The sequence below is a fragment of the Echeneis naucrates genome, chromosome 2 (assembly GCF_900963305.1).
Source record: "Echeneis naucrates chromosome 2, fEcheNa1.1, whole genome shotgun sequence".
Classification (NCBI taxonomy): Eukaryota; Metazoa; Chordata; class Actinopteri; order Carangiformes; family Echeneidae; genus Echeneis; species Echeneis naucrates.
Genome location: NC_042512.1, coordinates 17004269 through 17024460, shown reverse-complemented (window position 1 = coordinate 17024460; position 20192 = coordinate 17004269). Strand labels below are relative to the sequence as shown.

Here is a 20192-nt window from a genome sequence, read left to right as displayed (position 1 = left end):
ATGGGATTTATTTGGGGACAGATGAAGAAAGGTGGGATATTGAATGTTGTTTCTCAGTGATTGTTATGTATTTCTATGTTAAAAATATAGAAATGAATGTTTCATCATTTTGCCAGTTGAGCTGCAAGTTGTGGAATTTAATTATGTGAAAGCAGAACAGAGCAGTTTCCTTTTCATTGATTGAACCAGCAAAACAGCTCATCTTTTTGCAGACTTTGAAAGCTTTTGTTGAATTTTTTTCCCTTTTAAGATGGAGCTGGAGCCATTGATGTCCCCGGGCCTTCAAATCCACTGATTGGTGGCGATTGTCCACATGCAGCTCAACAAAATGCCCAGGTACAATCTCGTACAGCAGACATCCTGCAGCATCCAGTTAAATTTATTGAGCAGGTTGACACAAGAAGACCAAACCATTAGCTTTTTATGAAAAGGATGCAGATGAGATTAAATATTGTCTATTTTGTAAACTGTAATTTTTTCTTGTACCAATTATTGAGAGAAATAGGTAAGCTTTTTGTCCATATTTTAGACTGTCATTGTCAGGACTCAAGAGGACTTGATGCTGTTTCACCAGTCTGCCCCAAACAGGTATTTATTTATGTTTTTTAACATATGTAACTGCATCCACAAAGAAAAATGTCCTAATTTGTATGAATATGTAGAAGTTATACTTCAAAATATTAGTTGTTGATATAACGGTCCATTTATCTACAGAAAATCTGTCTGACACATTAACCATGAAAATGAAACGCATATAACAAAATGTCAAAAAAGGGGCTGACTGCTTCTAGTTTATCATATTTACAACAGTTTTTTATGTGTGAATTAAAAGCATAATATGATTTGATATGTGGCCAGAATGAAAAGTAGGAATATGTGTTCCCGGGGCACCTGACCTTTGTCATAGTATACATTTGCAAAATTGAATCTAGTCTGTTAATGACCATTCAGCTTTAATTTTCCTTTAATTTTTAAAAGACATGAATATATCACCAATACATAACTACAATATTTACAAGAAAGGGTGGAATCTAAGAAGATTTTCCAGAAACTTTGATGCACAAGGACTTTTCCTCCATGTGCAGTCGTAATTACAACCACAGGGTTACCTGTATTTAATTGGAATCCAAATCCGTTTGGCATTCTTGGAAATTCTCTGAAAAATCTAATTTCAGGTTTAAAAAACAGGTTCACTTTTGCTAAAAGAAAAATGTGGAGCATAAAATAGGAATTGAAATATGAAAACAGCATATGCAGTCTTTCCAGGCAGCAACAATTAATGTTGCTACTGCCGTATTTTCCATTTCCTGTTAAAAGTCTTCAGACGGGCATTTTGAAGAGCGCGCACTCTGTCAGTAGCGTCAGCGTACTGAGTATATATTGGCTGTTAGAGATCTGAAAGGAAAGGGAAAAAATATTAGCACACTTGAAGTGTGAACTGAAAAGACAAAAGTAAAGTAAAACTCAATTTTATTGTGAGTGGTTTTGGTCAGAATCAGAGATTACCTTGACTCTGCCGCTGAACGTGGCTGAACCCAGTGCTGTAGAGACCTGTTTAAGGCATCCTGCTGACAGGTCCAGCCTGAAGTGTCTGTAGAAGTGGCTCTTCAACCCCTGCATGAACCTCATTACGTCTTCAATATCAATACTAACCCCCTCCTCTTCCTTATTCTCCTCGCACGGATCCTTTCTCACACTGCTCCACAGCTTCCAGGCATCTTTGGGGTTGACTGTGTAGGTGATCTGCAATGGTGGTACAACTGGAAGAGTCCAAATCATTTTCAGATGCTGAATGCTGGATTCGGGGTGGCAGTTAGTCCATAAAGCCGCAAGCCATTGTAGACAGGTATTATTCATTTCCAGCGGCCCAAAGCAGCAGTCAAACATCTTCTGGAACCAGGACTGAACCAAAGTTGTGAGAACCTCGGACCCACTGCTGCCAAAGAGCGGCAGGCAGATGAAGTCTTTTGGAAGTGAGCACAGGTAATCGGAATTGCCATTGACACAGGTCAGCCAGCCGCTCCACACTGACCTCTGGGCTTCGCTCTGTTTTGCAAACAAAGGCTTTGAATGGATCTGTGGTGAAAAAGGGAAGAGGTAGAAACATCAATGTGTATACTCCAGATGCAAAAGGAGTGGAATTTCAGTCCACGTTCTCTTTTTTTTTTTAATGGTAGCTGAGGAGTTTGCTTTTACTTCAGTGATTGAGTTAGAGAACTGTCTGTCTGAATCTGTCCCTCACTGTACTTTTATCTACCAATGAAAATGTTAAAAATTAATTCAAAATGATCATCATTAAGCTGGAGTGGTTTCATGGCCAAACTGGGGAAAAAACAAAATGAAGTCACTATTGGCCTGAGAAATCCTGCCCTTACCTGGATGAGGACGGTCTCAGCGTCATCCTCTGTCTCTGTCATTCCCTGCACGACAGAGAAAGACACCCTGAAGTTGCTCTGCGATCCATCCACTTCCACCGCAAATCCTTGCTGTTTCTCTGCAGCAATAAATGCCGATAGCTGTCTGGAGTAGCTCTTCAGCTGTGTGTGTCTAAACTGATACAGAGGGGTCACGTACGACAGCTTCCACTCCGATTTCAACAATAAGGCCAGATGTTCTGGATTCACCTTCTCCTGTAAAAGGCAAGCAAGATGGGTTAGGGGTTAGTGTGGAAAAGCATGAGAAAAAAACATGAGCAATGGCTGGCGTTGCCTTACAGTGATATAATGTGACTTTGGTGCTTTTCTGCTTTTGCTGAGCCTCCGTGCCGTCAGTGCTGGAGTTAGACCGAGGCAGCTGCGATATGACTGCCGGAAGCTTTTGGTTTTGCTCCTTCTCTTAACAACAACACTGTTGAGGGGAGTCCTTGCCAAGCTGAAAAGCAGACACAGGCCACCATAACATGAATATAGTTAGTAATGCAGTTTATTTTGTGACTTGCAGCCCAATTGTGGCACCCTGTCTCCCTCTGTGTAAGCTGTTGTAACCATTTGTCCCACATGATGACACACTCTTATAAACATTTCAGTGCAACTTAGGCTCAATCTTAAATTCTATTATTTTAAGATCTGTTGGTCCCATTTGGATGAAACAATCGCAGGTATACATTGACCAAGACTTTGCTCACAGGTTGCTGTGTTCGTATGCAGAATGAAGAACGTTTGAGTTCCACTCATGTTTTGGAAAGGATGAACAACAGAGCCCTAAAATGTGACATTTCTTCTTCGAACAAAGCTCTTTAGACATGGGATATTTGCCGAATGGAAATATGGAAGATAACGATTGTCACAATGTCTTGTACGGCGTTTTAACACATTGCCACATTTCAAAAGAAGCAAAGCAAAAGTAAAAGACTCTTATTTATAAAAGCTATTTGGTGGGTAAGTCTTTCCATGCACGGAGCCACGTCGCTGACAGAGGAAGGATTCTTAATCTTTATCGACCGAACTGAGCTGTTTTTATTTTAAGATCTGGAAATCAATAAAACATAAAAACAAAAAAATGTTAATAAGTATAAAATTGTTTTACCTATTAGAGAGTTGCTCCATGTTTTGCGTACCGAATGAAACCGGAAACAAATTTGAACGTCGCGCCTTCCCAGCAGTCTGCGCGGTTGGAATCAGCCAATCGCGTCAAACCAAACAGGAAGTAGGCTTTTTAATAGAATTATTTATTGTTTCCATTTTTAAGAATACAGAAAATAAATAAATAATATGTAAGTATACAAAATTAAAGAAAAGGAATAGAGTAGGAGACGATAGTAAATTAATTATTTTTATTACGCAAATTCTAATAGCATCATGTCTGAAGGCGTACGACGGAATACTGAGTAGGAGAGTGGTTGGCACGCACGGCACGTATTACAGCGTCCCGTGTTCGAGTCCGAGCTGCAGACTGTATACCTCTGTCTTTTTCTGTGCATCATGTCTGCCTTTCTGTCGAAATAAAAGCATAACCCTTCCCCTCTCCTAAAAGAGTCCTCGCACCTTCGAAGCTATCAGTACCACACCTTATTTTTCTTTTAGCCTGGACTAAATACATAACTACAATATTAGAGAATAGGTTGAAACAATAGCAAATTAAAATGACTGAGAGGACAGAACGAGGAGAGGAGATGTCAGATAGATTTACTGACATCTGTTCCAGTGGTCCAAATTGGAGACCACTGGATTTCTAATCATAACATTTGCAAATGCATGTGTGCATGAGCATCCTTCATTGACAGGACTCACTTTCCATTCCGGTGTAGTTACGTGAATAGTGGTTACATTTGAGTCGCTGGGAAATTAATGAAATTCCATGCAACATCCCTCTAGCTGGAAAAAAAAAAGGGGGTATTTGGTTTATTATGTGAATTTCATGAGCTGCCAGGTTCACATGCAGCCAATGGTCCCCCTCCCTGTTACCATAGAAACTGTGTGCTTTTTCTTTCCCCCCCCTCCCTCTGCATGGTGTCTCCCTGCTTTCTTTTATTCTTTCTCTTGGTCTACCACTCATAGTCCGGACTGACCTTCCTCTAGATCTATTGTCTCCAGCCTTTCGTGTGTTAAGGCCCTGTGGAATTGTAAGTTTGTCCCCATTTCCATGTTTTTATGTTTCGTAAGTACCAACACATTGAGTGGAGGGCTGTTCAATAGTACATACGCTGACATACAAAATGATGACCACATCAACAGCCAATAGCATTATTGGTAGCTACTGGTGGGCTTTAACCAATGGGGAAAGGTTGCAGATGATGTGTGAGCAGAAAGGATGGAGCGCCATGGAAACTGTTGTGGGTGACATAAGAGAACAGCGCACTCTGGCGGCACCACATGTCTCTGTTTCCCACCATGAGCATGGCAGAGAGCAGCAAATGCCTGCTGACTCAAAAGTCACTCAGCACCGTTTGATTCGTGCTGGAAAAAACTGTACACACACTCTTAGTTTTTATTCAATCATGAGCTTTAAAGTTTCGTTTTATTTTATTTGCACTAGAAAGGTTTAATTCATAAAGTCACCTGGCATCTAGTTATAGGCATGGTCATGCGTATCAAATTATATTGAGTGCTAATTGAATATTATGCATTCTGTGGGGCACTGGATATTGAAAATGTCAATTATTGTTTGCAACAGAATAAAATCTGACGAAGCTATTAAAAACTTTATGATTCTTTGATAGCATTTAAAAAAAGCCACCCTCTGGATTAGGGATCACCAGTTTATATTGCCGCTGGGATATGAACCTAAGCTCTCTACATGCAAAGCATTGACTCTACCACTGAGCTACACTCCCAGGATGTATGACGTGATTCCATGAAAGTATCCTCCTTCAGAGTCTGAAATTACCCATTGCCCACAAGAATATTGGCTTTAGATTTGTTCGAAATTTGTAAATGCCTTTGCACCCTGGGGTGTTTTGGAAATACAGAAAATTACAAACGTATCTTTTTGTTTATTAGATAGAACAGTTGGAAGGTGCTCCAAAACACCTGATTCAAATGAATGGCTCCTTATCAGACCCCAGCAGAGCTTGATGACGAGCTGATCATTTGAATCAGGTGTGCTGTAGCAGGCAAAATCTAAAACATGCAGAACAGTAGCTCAACAGAACATTGTTTATTTATACGTGTATTTTTTTAAATAATGAACTTCATTCTGACATTAGTGCACACAAAGCACCCCAACTCCTCCTCCTGACCCTGATGGTCCAAAGTAACCCATCGCCCACAAGAAAAGGGGATTTAGATTTGGTATGAAACTGTAAATACCCCGGGATGTTTGGGAAATAACTACAAACTAAGCTATTTCTTTATTAGACAGGACAGCTGGATGAGAGGAAAACGTCCATAGAGTGGACGCGAACCAACATCACTGATGGAGACGCTGGGGGTTTCCTTTTAATGGGGCGCATGCTTCACCCACTAAACCACCGTTTCTGTTCGTTGGTGCCCTCTGAGAAATGCATCCGATCATGACACTGACACAGGAGCTCATTTGGAGAGAAATAAACTGTGTGTTGAAGGATGGAGAAAAGACGGCGAAAGGCTGACGTCAGTGATGGGGTTTGGGTGATGCACGCTTGCGCGCCACACACTGGATGCGACCGTTTCAGGAGATTAGGAAACTGCGCCTCAATCGAACCCCCTGTAGGACGCCATCTTGGCTCGAGCCAAGCGTACACAACAACACCGAGGACCCGCCTCCCTTCTCCCCGGTGCCATCTTGGCTCTGGTCGGACCAGTTTCCCGAACTACTGAGGGAGGGGTCTGGCATTTCTGGAAGTCAGAGGAGCAGCCAGTCGAAGCCAGCGAACATCTGAACCAGCACCAGGACGGTGGGCAGTGTCGGCATCGGATACGCCGATCATCGCGGGCGGCGTGTGTGCGTGCAGCGGACCGGTGATGGACCTGATCGCGGAGGCCTTCCACCTGGACTCGGGAAGCTGAAGCATATTGCAGTCCGGTCACATTACGGATAAGCCATCTGCCGTACCCTGGGTGTGCTCGGCGCGACAACAGCCAGAGCCAACCGCTTATCCCATCGACGGCTAGCTCGCAACAACCCAGCCAGCCGAACATTTTTTTCCCCCCCACAAACAGCCCCGTTAGCTTGCGGCGAAGGGAGCATCTGTGGGTCGTCGCGGAAAGCGTCTGTGGATGCTGCTGAGGAAGTCTAATACCTGGCAGTATCCAGCAGTAAGATACAAAACCGAGGCATGCAAAAAGGGGTGTTTTTCTGCAAACGAGCGAGGAAATCTCCACGCCCCGGACTCTGGCTTGTGGTTACTGTTTAGCTAGCTGGCTAGCTAGCCTACCGGGAGAGTGGCTCGGGAGAAGGTGGGGCCGCGGAGTCTCAGCTAATGTGGCTAGCCGGCTAACCTGGACTGTCGAGGGGCCGCAGGTTTTCCTGACACTGACATTTGGAGGGAGGGGGGTGGCGGGCGTGGAGGGGGTTACACCGCCGACACCGTGCAATCTTGCAGAGGAGTGACCCCATTCAGCCAGAAAATACGCGAACATTGATTCCTCCGAAGCCGCGTGGGAGGGATATCTTCTGGAGAGCATCCTCCTCTACCTGAATGACCATGGCGGACGACGACGTGCTGTTCGAGGATGTCTACGAGCTGTGCGAGGTGATTGGAAAGTAAGTGCCGCCTTTTAATGTCTGTTTTTATTTTGATTTTGGTTGTTTTTTCCGCCATGTTCTCCGTCGCCATGCTTTAACTGTCTGGGATCTGCTCTGAGTGGAGGCCTGCAGGGCTTTCAGTGAGAAACTTCATTGGGTTTGTGAGGTGGGGGTCCTGTCCTTCTGATGCACAGAGGAGCAGCTGCAAGTTGTAACTGAACGTTCATTGCTTTTTATTGCAGCTGGAATAGAAATGAATTGTCAGTTTTAGCTGTTGGCCGGGGTGGGAAACATGGCTCATCTGGAGGCATTATTTGGCTGAACACCAAACTTGACTGCAGACAGGACTGTACCTCTTTCAATCATGATATTTGCAGAATGCACGCCTGCATACTGTGAAGGTGTGTGAGAAGGTATAGTTTGTTTACTTAATTTTGCAATAGCAAAGTTGTGTAAGTCAAGATGTAAGCCCAGGCACATCTGAACAATGAAAAATCTGATTTAAATGGGTCATGAAAATTGACCTTTGACCCAGTACTTATTTTGCTTTTGTATGGTCAGGCATGGCTCCTCTAATCCTCCTGGTAGAGAGTCAGGAAGGCTCACAGGCCCATCTCAGACCTGGGCTACCAGTCAGTCACCTCCCCCCTCCAAGCTTCCCCCTGAGGGTCCATTAAGTTTGCTGTAGAGGAAAGAGGCACACACTCTCAGGACCCACAGGCCCTGTTCTTCAACCTGAGACTTCCTGTTTCTTTGGTTACTAATTGATGGTTGGTCCATGACTACTACCTTGGGTTCCCAGTAACAGATCCATGGAGCCAGTGCCAGGAGTTTGTTCAGTTATTTCACAATACCAGTCTCATATGATGATAAATACTGGAGAGTGGAAACATATTCTTTGGATCCACTCGTCACTGTGGATGATAGTTTTGATTTTTCATTTGGATGAACTGTGACTAGATCATTTTTGATAGGCTTACCCTCCTTAGTTGTCAGATTGTTTTACTTGTGGTGTGCAGTTTTCATAGGTGTTGTCACGTTGTCTTGGCAGTGACTGAACAATGGTCTGGACTAGATGATACCTTAATAAGCTTGACTGAAGAAGTGAAACGCCACATTTCTGTCACAAAAATCCTAGAAGATTCTCCTTAGCTTTCCAGGTCTTTTGTGAGAGTGCAGTTGATGGATCAAATGTGTTGAGTCCAAGGGATGTGTTGCAGGAAGATTGGGGGGTGGGGGGTGGTCCTTTTTCCTCAGTCCAGAGTGGGAGGAGAAGGGAGGCAAAAACAGATCAATGGAGACAAGTAGAGTTGGGAATGGGATGGCCCTGAGGCTAAGGATATAAATAATGCCAGGAGACATTGACTGCAGCTCTCTCCCGCTTTGTTTTTATCCTTGCATTTTACTGTCAGCATGACTGTAGGTACCAGGTAGCACAGTGGAGCAGAAACTAGAGGATGTTCATTAATTAGCACTGAAATTAAAATACCTTTCAGCTAAAAGAAACAATCGGTTGGACCTACTGCATTATCTTCTCTGGTGAGACTGTATGTTTAGTATCCATTAAATTTTAACCTGCAGGTTGGAAACAACAGTGAATAAAAGTTTGTGAAAGCAGTGTAGGAATTCTGACTCTTTAAAATGTATATAAAAAAAATAAAACAATAAATCAATGAATTTGGATTTTATTAACAGTTTTGACATTGAAAACAAAGTATATTACAAAGTTCACCATACTGCAAAAAGCAGACATAACCCCCCCCCCACAAAAACTGTGTTTTTAAGAATCTGTTATTCTAATGTCAGTGACTATCCTTTGCAATATATTTAGATAATTGAGCTGTTTAAGTTTTGATAAGAAGCGAACGATGCTGGCTTTGGCATCGATCTAAATATAACTCGTTGCAAAGTGCAGTGACATTAAGATAAAAGTGACATAAAAAACAATGTATTACTTTATCCCATTCTTATCAAGCTGCCGGTGACAGACTAATTATACAGCTTGCGTTGTGCCTTTTTTTTATTATTTAAGACCGTGCACGGTCAGAAAGGAGAAGTGACGTCACAGAAATTATATTAAGCCAGACTGTGTTGTGTGTATATATACATATGAAAGTTAATTTTTTTTATTGACTGCTTTTGTCTTTTTATAATAAATCTGCATGTTTTATTGGGCTGAAAACAACGAGAGGGAGAAATAAATGACAATGTATTTTCAACTTTATTTGAGCACAAATTGTTTTATTTCTGTATCTCCTGCAATGTATATTGTGAGCTACCAAACTCCTGCATGTCGGGACATCTATTTAACCCTTTTTTTGCCAGGAAAAGAGTTGCAGCTTAAAACACCTGTTTGTTTTGTTGAGGTGAAGAAACCAGATATCACTGCTGCCTCCGGAAATTAAAACCACGCTGCGATGCGGTGCTCATTTTGAAATAAACGTGCTGCCTAAGCAAAAAAAAAAACAAAAAAAAAACAACAACAACAACAAAAAAAAACCCAAAGTATTCACAATACATGCAGTGTAATTTAAGAAGTGATTAGATGAAGAAAATAGCTGTCAGCTTTGAATTAGCAGCGACCAGCCGGAGTCGAGTTGTGTGTTCAGACCGAACCAGCTAACAGTCTCATCGGCTGATGAATCCAAAATGCCCCCTGAATCCAGAAAATCTCCAGGATGATGATGATGATGATGATCCTCCTCCTCCCCCCTAAAATGAGCACCGTGTCAGACCTCGGTTTAATTTCCGGAGACAGCAGTGAAGTCTGGTCTCTTCACCTGAGCTAATGTGGAGCATCTGCTTGGTGCTAAAGCTAGCGGCTCTTTTCCTGTCAGCAAAAAAGACAAAGACAAAAACGCGGACTCAATGTCCCGACATGGAGGAGTTTGTGCACACACAAGGCACCAGATGAATTGGCACGATCGAAAAACAAACAGACTGACTGCAAAAACGGCAAAAAAAAAAAACAAAACGAAACCCAGACTCACCGAAAGACGACCGCTCAAACTCATTAGTCTACTTCCGCAGTCTCGGAGAGCCCCGCCTTTTATGACGTAATATAGCGCGACGATTGAAAAGGTGAAAAAAAAAAGAAAAAAGTTTTCGCAGGTCACGATGACTTTTTAAATAAGATTAGGTCCCAAACATCTTAGAAAAAAAATCTAACCTGCAAGTTACACTGAAAGGGGGTGACATCAAAAATCTGATAATTTATTCATTTATTGGTTTAAATGGTTTCACAATATGTCAGGCTTTAATGACCTTGTTTTCATGTGGCGCGTTTTCAAGAGTTAAAATTTTCTGGCATGAAGAATACAATTATTGTAAGTTGGTGACAGTAATAAGTGCAGCGTCATTAGTTTGTCCTTTTACCGTGTGCCATGTCATTTGTCTCATGTTATTGGATGATCTTGGTGCTCCTGTATGCTCGTGTCTCTCACTGACCTTTGGCCTTGGCTCCCTTTAGCTTCATACATAAACCCTATTATCCAGCACGGTTGTTGCGCTGGCTTCTATTGTTGTTCAGAAAAGTCATCTATTATTGTCTCTGATCCGCTTGTCTTGGAGAGGAGCAGCGTGGTTGGGTGGGATTGAGAACACAGGGGATGCCATCACTGTTCAGCGATCATCTTCTTTAAACTTGGATCCTAAAGGGAGCAATGTTCACAGTGATTTCTACTGAAAGACAATTAGTAAGTACTTTTGGAGAACATTTCTTGTACAAAGCGTTTTTTAATGTACAAAATAGGATTTTACATTCCCAGTTAGATTTTTGAAGATCCAACCAGTTTCTGGTTGGTTTGTGCTTTGACTGTTTGCAGCACAGTGCACACAGCCAACATTGGCTCCTGTGCACAGAACTAACACAGGCTCCTTGTCCATTGGGATCCTCTTATTTCAGAGCTGCCTTCTTCCTCTCATTATTTTCGATGGAAAGATCTGCTTTTGTGCTTTTGGCAACATGGAGAACTTAGAAGTCAAATATATATGACCCTTTAGTAAGTTTGACCCCCGATTCATCAGGTCTAATTGTTGTGTGCGAATGGTTGGAGCTGCATTGGTTTGTGTGTAGCTGTGCTATGAAGATACATGAGGTGTATGTCTGATTGCACGCCTCGTGCATGTAAATGTTCACCCAACTCTCTGTGGTCATATTAGCCTTATTTCAGAGGAAGAAGACCAGACAGGTCAGGTGTTCAATTTAGCTTCTGAATGGATGAACTGCAGTGAAAGACGACACGGGCTATTTACAGACAAAGACTGCACACGCCCTGCAGTGTTATGAACAGATTAGATGGTTATTTTCTCCACCAAAATTTTTCTGGGACCTTTTCTAAAAATGAGGGTTTTAAAGGTCACTGAATGATTGTAGGTGTTTGCTACAGTCAGGAGCTCCAGTTTTTTACTTAACTTTTATCCATTTAACTCTGATCTGCAGGTTACACTTTAAGTGCTTGTTGTTTGTAACATTTACACTGTAAATAAGTGATGAGGATGTGAGGTATATATAATGTACAAACCACAGGCCTGTTTTTGAGATTTTAGCTTTAGCTGAAGGGTTGGTGAAGCGCTGTAGCAATTTAATCCATTTCTGTCTGTAATGGTTTTGTTTGATTCAGACTGAGGTTGTTGAGAAGCACTGCTGGAGTCACAGTGCTCTTTATTTGAGCCCTGGGGTGCTCATTACAGCCAAGGATATTGGGATGTGTGACTCACTCTAAACCAATGAAGAGATAATTCCTTGGGCTTATTCTGAGTTGGATAGTTAAATTGCTTGGGCAACAGTTTAAATGTTACATTTTCATTGATTGTTTCATATTTTTTAGTGGTCTAATGATAGCTTGTCACCAAACAGATGCAACACATTCGGCATACAAATGCTACACAAACTGCTGTGCAGCAGAAAGGCAACAGAACTTTGGTGAATGTTAAGTAATTACCATTTTAATTGTTAGTCATCACGTATTTGAGTGGCTTGAATCAGGTTGAGCAAATTTATAAAATAGATCAGGCAAATTAATCATATTGTCTTTCAGCATGATAGCGCTTATTGTTTTCACTGAATTGTTGCAATTTAAGAAAAACATAATATCTGTGTGTGTGTGTGTGAAGTTGTTTCAAGTGGAGTAATAGTCTGTTTTTTTGGAGTCATTGTCTGGAGAGTTAGAAAAATGAAATGTTTGGCACGCGTCATTGGTTAGGTCTTCACTACATAAGTACACATGTTCACAGTTAAAGGTAATCTTTGCTTGTTTTATTATGTAGGAATGATGTCAGGGCTGCTAATCCACCTCAATGGTTATTTAGGCATATTTTTGGGTTTTCCATTAAGGTGTTTTTCAGTTCTCATCCTCCCTTTTGCGTGCAAATGAATTTGTAGCCTGGAGCTGGAGACCCAAGGATTTTAGTCCCTTGTCTGTAATGCATCCATTTTAGTAAAGTGTCTTGAAGCAAAGTAAATGCATTCCTGCTGAGGTCATTAAAACGTCACATTTTTGATTGTGTCATCATCATGTCCCTTTACTAGAGGAAATATGGATTCAATTTGTCAATTGTTACAAAGTGATGTTGCTAAAGTCCTTTCAGGTTGGTCTGAAAAGTGAATTTTTCCAAGAATATACCTGTTTAGATCCAGAACTTGTGAGAGGATGCACTTTAGATGTAGGTTGTTGTTTTTTTTTTTTTTTTTAGGCCCATTCTGTCCTCGAAGTGAAACAATATAGCCTGTGTTTCTGTTGGAAATATAGTGTAGAATATAAGTATTTGATAGAATATTTTACCTTACACATTTTCTTTAATTAGAGTACCTCCCTGCTGGCCTGTAGTTTGGCTCTGCTGCCAACACCACAAATAAATAGTTGTGAATGGATAGTGAAAAGTAGAACCTTTTGTTCAGACCATAAAGCTAGACAATCTGGAGTAGTTTAAAGAAACCTGAGTTTTCTTCTGATTCGTGCACAGGAGAGATGAATCTGCCAAAACTTTACAACCCCCTGAAAGCACTGATGCTCATAATTTCAGTTCACATTCTGAAAGTTAATTTGCAGCAATTTTCTGCTTTGTGCTTCCATAGGCACATTGAACATGCTGGAATCTGACAAGGAAAATCCATGACAAAACCTGAAATTGCATTAGATATTTAAACAAATTAATTTGATTCCATCTGTTTCTTCCACGATCAAACTCATTATTTAAAAGCTTGCAAACCTGATATAAAATATTTTTCTGCATACCACACCTCCCCAAATTAGTGGCCCATAATGATGGTAGCTGCTGGCCACAGCTTTAGCGTAAAATGCTGCTTAAAGCAAAGTTGGTTGCTCTCAGGAGAGCAAAACTGGCTGTGTGGAGTCTGCAGATGTGTCCTGTCCCTTGTTAGGAGAGAAATGAAAATAAAAGAAAATGTGTTGGAAATTGTGTTTGTGACCAGTGTGGATGGGCACCCAGTTTTTGATTTACATGGAACAGAGAACTGAAATGAGCCAAAGAGGGCCTTGCAAAGATTGCCACTCTGGGCTAATGTTTTATGGCTGCCGCTGTCAGATGTGAGCCATGTGTGGGCGTTTTGTATGATCCCACTCAGAGCAGCTGTGTTGATGTCAGTACAGCATGAGGCCTCTCTGGTTCCTCACTTTGAAATACAACACAGACTCACACTCTCTCTTAGTCTCTTTCTTTTCTGCAGCTACTTGCCCTCTTTTAATGCCGTGTTAATAGCTAGTGTACATGGCTGAATGGCCATTTGATATTTTAATGCCAGATGATGAAAAGATTAGTATTCAAATTTTTTGACCCCCCCCCCCCCCCCCCCCAGTTCATTCACAAATTGATTCTCTATTGCTCCTTTCCATTGGTGGCCAAGATTGCAAATGTGTTTGATGCATACAATCTGGCAGGTTTGCCCAACCCCACCTCGTTCCTAATGGTGCTAATGAGTTTTATTGACACACATTAGAGGAATGCCAAGATGGCCTCAGCCTCACTCCATCATTTGTGTCTTTGTGGTTGTGGCTACTGGCTTAGCACTCCAAAGTGTTTTTTAGGCAAACGTGGACCTGAAAAGATTACAAGGTTAGGATGGGGGTGTCTTTTTAATAGGAAACACAGCTGCTACGGCACGCCAACTGAGGTCAGTGAGGTTGTCGGACCATCGGCAGGACTGTGAAGGGAAATGCTTTGTGTTTTTCATTTCTCTTGGCCCAGTGTGCACATGCTGCTTGCGTTTTTTTTGTGTGGGTTAATCATTACAGCAGATGAAAAGGTGACCAAGCTACTGCTGCAACATGCTGCAACATGGAAAAAAAAAACCCATAGCTTTTACTGTTGGTTTGACACTGATGCTGTCAGACAATTTCATTCACTAATTCAGCCCAACCAGAGCCTAGTAATGGCCACCACTTTGCTTTTGCAGAGTAGGTGTTGTGTGTGTGTGTGGGATGTCTGTTTGTATAGTGTGTGTGTGTGTGTGTTCAGTTGCATTGGTTCCACCTCTGTGAATTGTAGACTTGGGAGATGTAGAGACAGCTGTAACACAGCAGGCATGTGTGTGCCTTCAACCCTGTGTGGCCCAGGAGACGGGAGATTTGCAAATGGTTCAGCTTTCTCTGTTAGTTCACACCACTTTGACACTGATTTAATCTCATTCTCCTTTCTTTGATGTAATAACAATTGACATCTCAAATCTGCCACACAATCATGAACACAGTCATCTGGCAAGTCATCCCTGGACCGCTTTGTGTTTCATACAGATTCACAGGTGGACATGCAAAGGGATATCATGTTTTATGGCTTCCATATGTTGGGCTCGATGCAATTATATAAGGAAACACAACCTGACAAAATCTCCCAGAAATAAACCTTGTAGGGCAGCTTTTCCTCTCTCAGGTCTCTATAATAAAGCTGTTATAGCTGCGGTGCACAGTGCTTGCTGTATAATTCCCACTTGCATGAGCATGGAGGCCACGATGCATAGTTAACCACCCACTGTAAATCCACAGAGTTCTCAAGACCAGTTCTTGTCTGCCCATTGAGCTAGTGTGTGTACGACTAAATGTGCTTGTGATTTTGGTGAAGGCTAACTATTGTTATGTTGAAATCAGAGAAATCAGTTGCTCGCAGATGTTCATTGTTGTATTTGTGTTCTATTACTGTCTGTCTGTCTCTAACTCGGCGTGCATACGTCTGTGTGTGTTGCAGGGGTCCCTTTAGCGTGGTGAGGCGCTGCATCAACAGGGACACGGGCCAGCAGTTTGCTGTAAAGATCGTCGATGTGGCCAGCTTCACCTCCAGCCCAGGCCTCAGCACGGAAGGTGAGGAGCACAGTCGGAACAGATGGGCGGCGTTGAATCAATCAGGACTAGAGAGGGTAGTTTTCAGGGATCTCATCAGTCACAGAGAATTACACTTTTACACAAAGGCGTTTACATCTTCAATAACTTGCAAACTGACCTAGCTATTGTTGTAGGTTCAAACAAATTTGGGGATGATTTCAAAAACAGGGCGCACAAAGAGTGTGTAATGGCATTCTAACACATAAGTGCAAGAGGCATAGTGTGACATATGCTGCACCAAGATAAAAGTGTTGCAATGGAAATCTCACCAATACACACACACCTTCATCACCTCACACCCGACGCATGCCGTTGTGTGTGAGATTTTGACAGATTTGCAGAGATTACAGAAATCGTGCCACATACCGCCACATAGTTTGTGTGCGTGTGTGTGTCAGAGAGAGATAGAGACAAAGACCACGGGCAGGTGTGTATTGGTGGTAATGTTGGCATTCACCATGTGCCATCTGTGAGGTCTCAGTCAGAGATTAGTCTGGCAGCCAAGAACAGCAAGACAAGGAAATGGCCCAAGGGAGGGAAAACTAGAAAAAGTGGAGATCTTAACCTGCTTTTTCCAAACCAAAGTCTGCACTCTGAATAATTTTGGTTAGTATATTATCGTGGTCCAAAATCTAAATTTAATCACCCAAAAATATAACCCACCTACTTTGAGTTTTGCTCATTTTTTCAATGTTCCATTAATATCCCGTGTCAGCCTGCTCCACCCTGCTGTTGCTGGGTGGTAAGGACCAGAAGGGTTTAGCTTACAAATGTTAATGATCCAAAGAAAGAAAGAATCAAAGGCATTTTAGATTTTTAAGAAGGTATTCTCTTCATTGAGATTGAATTGAGATTGAATGTTTACAATGATATGAAACAGACTAGAAAAGCAAATCCAAATGAATAAAGTCCACCCTGAGTAATAATGTAAAACTGGAATGGATATTAAAAACCACTGGGGGGGTCAGTTTTTAAAATACCCCAAAAGAAGAAATGAGCAAGTAACACGGTGGAGACCTGGAGTGCAGCCAGGGTTGGGGAGCGATCCACGTACTTTAGCTTATTAAGAAAGAATCTGCGTCAGCATAAATGTGAGTGGGAAGAAAATGGAGACAGAGCTGCAGGGCAGGCCGAGCTACAAAGTGAATAACAAGCATCCACAGTTACATATGAATATATTTGTGCACAAGCATTTCAGGGAGTGAGATGGACAAAAGGTTAATAGCTTCATTAAGAGGTTGGTAGTACTACTGAGCTAAATCAGAATGAGTGAGTGTGTGAATTTGTAGCATTTAAATCAGGACAGATGGAGCAAACTAGCAAGCCTTTGGTCAACATTAAATATTTATAGAGAATGGGTAACAGTGAAAAATGTATAAGGGCAATTTGTAACAACATTACTGAGATGTATGTGGATGAACGGCACGGCAAACCAAATACATGATCATATTGTTTTTGGCTCTTTGGTGTGAAGTTCTGGGATTGTTTGGACCTGCTGTCTCATAACAAACTTCAGGCTGAAATGATTGAATGTTGTTCCACAAAGTGTAATTTTGCTCTCTGAGGACTGATTTGGGATTGGCCCAGTGGATGGCATCAGTTTAAATCAAATTGTTCAAGCCCTCTTTGGCTCCCTCCCTCTGTTTGAGTGGTTTCCTTGTTGTCGAATGGACACTGGGCAGCATTGTTACGTTCAAGAATAGACTGAGCTGGACAGCCCTAGGATGAGCTTAAAGAGGAAAGAAATCACGAAAGCAAAGGAAGGGGAGAATGGGGCCTCTGTAGTGGGGACGTGGCATCATTTTCTCTGTGTTGCATAATGATACTGGCCTGTCACGACTCAATGAGTGCACACATTCACGCGCACAAAGATCAGTGGATGAGGAGCAGTCTGTCTAAATGAGGTGTTTATAGAGCTGGGGGCTCAACAACTCTGCATTAAGTCTGTCAGATGGCCTCAGCAGTCTGTATCTCTGTCTTGTCACCTGTCTCTCTAGTTTTCAGTCATTCTGTTTGATACTGAATCTTCCTTTTCTTCAAAGGGACAGCCCCATTCCCCTCGTGATGTTTTCCTTCCAATATAGTGTTTGGGTTGAGTTTTTATTTATTTATTTATTTATTTTATTTAATCAAGATTAAATTTTGCTATGACATAACTGAAATTTTCTTTTTTGGTAATTTTATATTACCATAAGGCATAAGGCTTTGTTGGCTCACATGTGTGTGTATCTAACGTGAATATCACCTTGTTTGTTCAGTATCCATGAACAGTGAAAAGATTTGCAGATGAAATGATCTCTACCTCCCTCTGGTGGTGCAATGGAGATGTGGCACATATGTTGAGGTTGAAGGGAGGAGCACGGCATGGTGTCCTCTGCTTTTCATCTCCTTCAGTCAATGTGCAAGGATGTTGAAGGATTTAGGAACCACGTGAACCAAGTGAGCCCCTCAGCAGTAAAGAGGTTTTTTGTTTGCAAACAAACACCGGGGAGCTCTCTCACCCGGAGCTCATTTGATTTTTGGTTAGCATTTGTTTACCACAATGAAATAGAAGTTGTGATTAAATGGCGACTGACTCACTTCAAATGAGGCAAAAGTTTATTTTGTGGAGTGGATGAAATCTTTGTTGCCTTTGTTTTTCCCCAGTGTGCTTTGAATTTAGAGATGAAGGTCTGTGCAACCATAGCAAAGCAACTGATTGACCATAAATATAATCATAAACTCTGAGCATATTAGATTAATGCCCTCACGGCCTGCAGCTGAAGTATTACTACGCTCGAGCGAATACTTTCTGTTACATATGAACAGTATCTCACCATATTCTCTTTCTCATTTCTGTCTGCCAGATTTGAAACGAGAGGCCAGTATCTGCCACATGCTGAAACATCCTCACATTGTGGAGCTGCTCGAGACCTACAGCTCTGATGGCATGCTCTACATGGTTTTTGAATTGTAAGTCTATTCATACTGTTGTGGGTGACAAAATCATAGAAGAAACCAGTTCTGGGGTGTACCTTTTTTTTTATTATAGGTTTGTGTCAGGAAACACCAACACAATCACCTATCAATTCTGTATTGGAAATAAGGTTTCACTTCAACTCAACAGCATCCAGAGTAGAAAAAAGAATCATTAGAAAGTAAGTGTAAAAAGATAAAAGTGATCAGCAATAGCCAGTCCTCACAAGTTCACACCTATTTAAGATGCTTACAGCCAGCTTGTATTTGTGGTTGTAGTTATTTCCTTTGTTCAGTATGTGTGAACGCTCAAGAATTGTACATAATAGTGATGCTGACATCCTGTTATGTATGTTTGAAAAATACACTCAAGCTGTGACAAAGTTTAATAATGCTGTTTGTCATGATTGAACTGAATAAGAGTGAAATGATTGATTGCCAATCTCAGTGAATGTCATTTAGAGTCAAATTACAGCGAAGGAACTGCAGGGGAAATAGAAAACATCAGTGTTGAATACTAACTTGAGCGGTGGCATTTGGCACTCAGAGAACTGCTCTTTAGTTTTCCTTTGGCTTATCTTGGAAATATAATTTTCTTAATCAACTTGCTCTGTGAATTAGTTCCCTCTGTGCATATTTAATTAGGTAAATGTGAATCCCACAGTTTCCTCAGAGCCTCCCAATGGATGGTTCAGGGAGAACTGAGTTAGAGTGAAATAGTAGTGTTTGTGCATTAATGGAAGTGAAGTGAAATGAGCTCTGTTGATAGCATTAATGTATATATGATGTATGTAGTAGTAAAGGTCACAAAGAGGCTACGCATGTTTAGAAATCTGATTTTGTTTAATTTTTGTCCCAATCTCCTCTGTCTTTGCTCCTTGCAGTATGGATGGAGCAGACCTGTGTTTTGAAATTGTGAAGAGAGCTGATGCTGGGTTTGTGTACAGCGAAGCAGTTGCCAGGTGGGATGCGCAGTTTGGGAGCTCTGGGTCGAACATTTCAAATACTGGTAGTGGTGACTTGAAATAAACACTAATTTGTGACTGCTCTTTTCTGTTCACGCAGTCACTACATGAGGCAGATTCTGGAGGCGCTTCGATACTGCCATGACAACAATGTGATTCATCGTGACGTAAAGGTGAGTGCTCTCCCTCCAGCAAATTCCAGAGGGCAGAATATGTCAAAGTTATCACAGTAAGTTTCAAACCGCAGCTGTTGATCTCTGCTCTTTATGTTAACTTCTAGTTCATCGTCTAGTTCAATGACCTTTGGAACACATGTCTTCTTTGGTCTTTCCACTGCAAAGCCTGTCTAGTCTGCAAAGCTAGGTCCTTGTAAATGAAACTAGTTTGCTTTGCAGAACCAGTGTGGATTTGTTTGGGCGGTCTTCTGTTGAGATTAGCAGGATTAACAGACTAACACAAGTAACAAAAACCACCGGACCAGATGGAACGGGTCTGTCATGGCAGCCTAGTTTGCAGTGTAAATCTGATAACTGTCGGTCAAACCTGAGTCAAATGGGGTTTACTTGTTACTGCTGGCGTTTGCTTTAGCAGCCACCTCCCAGATGGGCCAGATGGGTGCCTTTAAACACAGTTGGGGTGATTCAATAAGAGTCTATTGACAGATGACTGAACCTGTCAGTCATTTCTTAGTCCCCTTTATTTAAGCAAATGGAGCTGTTGCTTGCCTGTGGCACTTTATTAGAAATGACAATTGTGTTAGATTTGTATTTAGTGCTGTGTGTGTCTTTATTTTCAAACAGTACATGACTATACATGGAAAAGAATCAAAGCATCT

General features: G+C 41.7%; 2 protein-coding genes across 11 annotated transcripts in view; one reads left to right on the top strand and one right to left on the bottom strand.

The window, feature by feature from the left end:
* Positions 1-984: 984 nt before the first annotated feature.
* Positions 985-3560, bottom strand: cenpl (centromere protein L). Its single transcript, XM_029521329.1, has 5 exons — positions 3526-3560; positions 2715-2871; positions 2376-2630; positions 1507-2076; positions 985-1395 (listed from the first exon to the last, which is right to left on the bottom strand). Exons 1-5 carry the CDS (start codon positions 3543-3545, stop codon positions 1321-1323), a joined length of 1077 nt encoding a protein of 358 aa, XP_029377189.1. The 5' UTR covers positions 3546-3560; the 3' UTR covers positions 985-1320.
* Positions 3561-6177: 2617 nt separating this feature from the next.
* Positions 6178-20192, top strand: part of LOC115052827 (peripheral plasma membrane protein CASK) — a 32124-nt gene continuing 18109 nt past the window's right edge. For 4 of the 10 annotated variants that reach the window (XM_029517275.1, XM_029517220.1, XM_029517230.1 and 1 more), the window contains exons 1-5: positions 6182-7122; positions 15304-15416; positions 18284-18389; positions 19277-19354; positions 19458-19530. In XM_029517275.1, coding sequence (XP_029373135.1) covers positions 7058-7122; positions 15304-15416; positions 18284-18389; positions 19277-19354; positions 19458-19530 — 435 coding nt within the window. In that variant the 5' untranslated portion in view covers positions 6182-7057. Of the gene's footprint in view, positions 7123-15303; positions 15417-18283; positions 18390-19276; positions 19355-19457; positions 19531-20192 lie in introns of all 10 variants that reach the window. The other 6 variants (XM_029517283.1, XM_029517267.1, XM_029517249.1 and 3 more) reach the window with 5 other exon arrangements.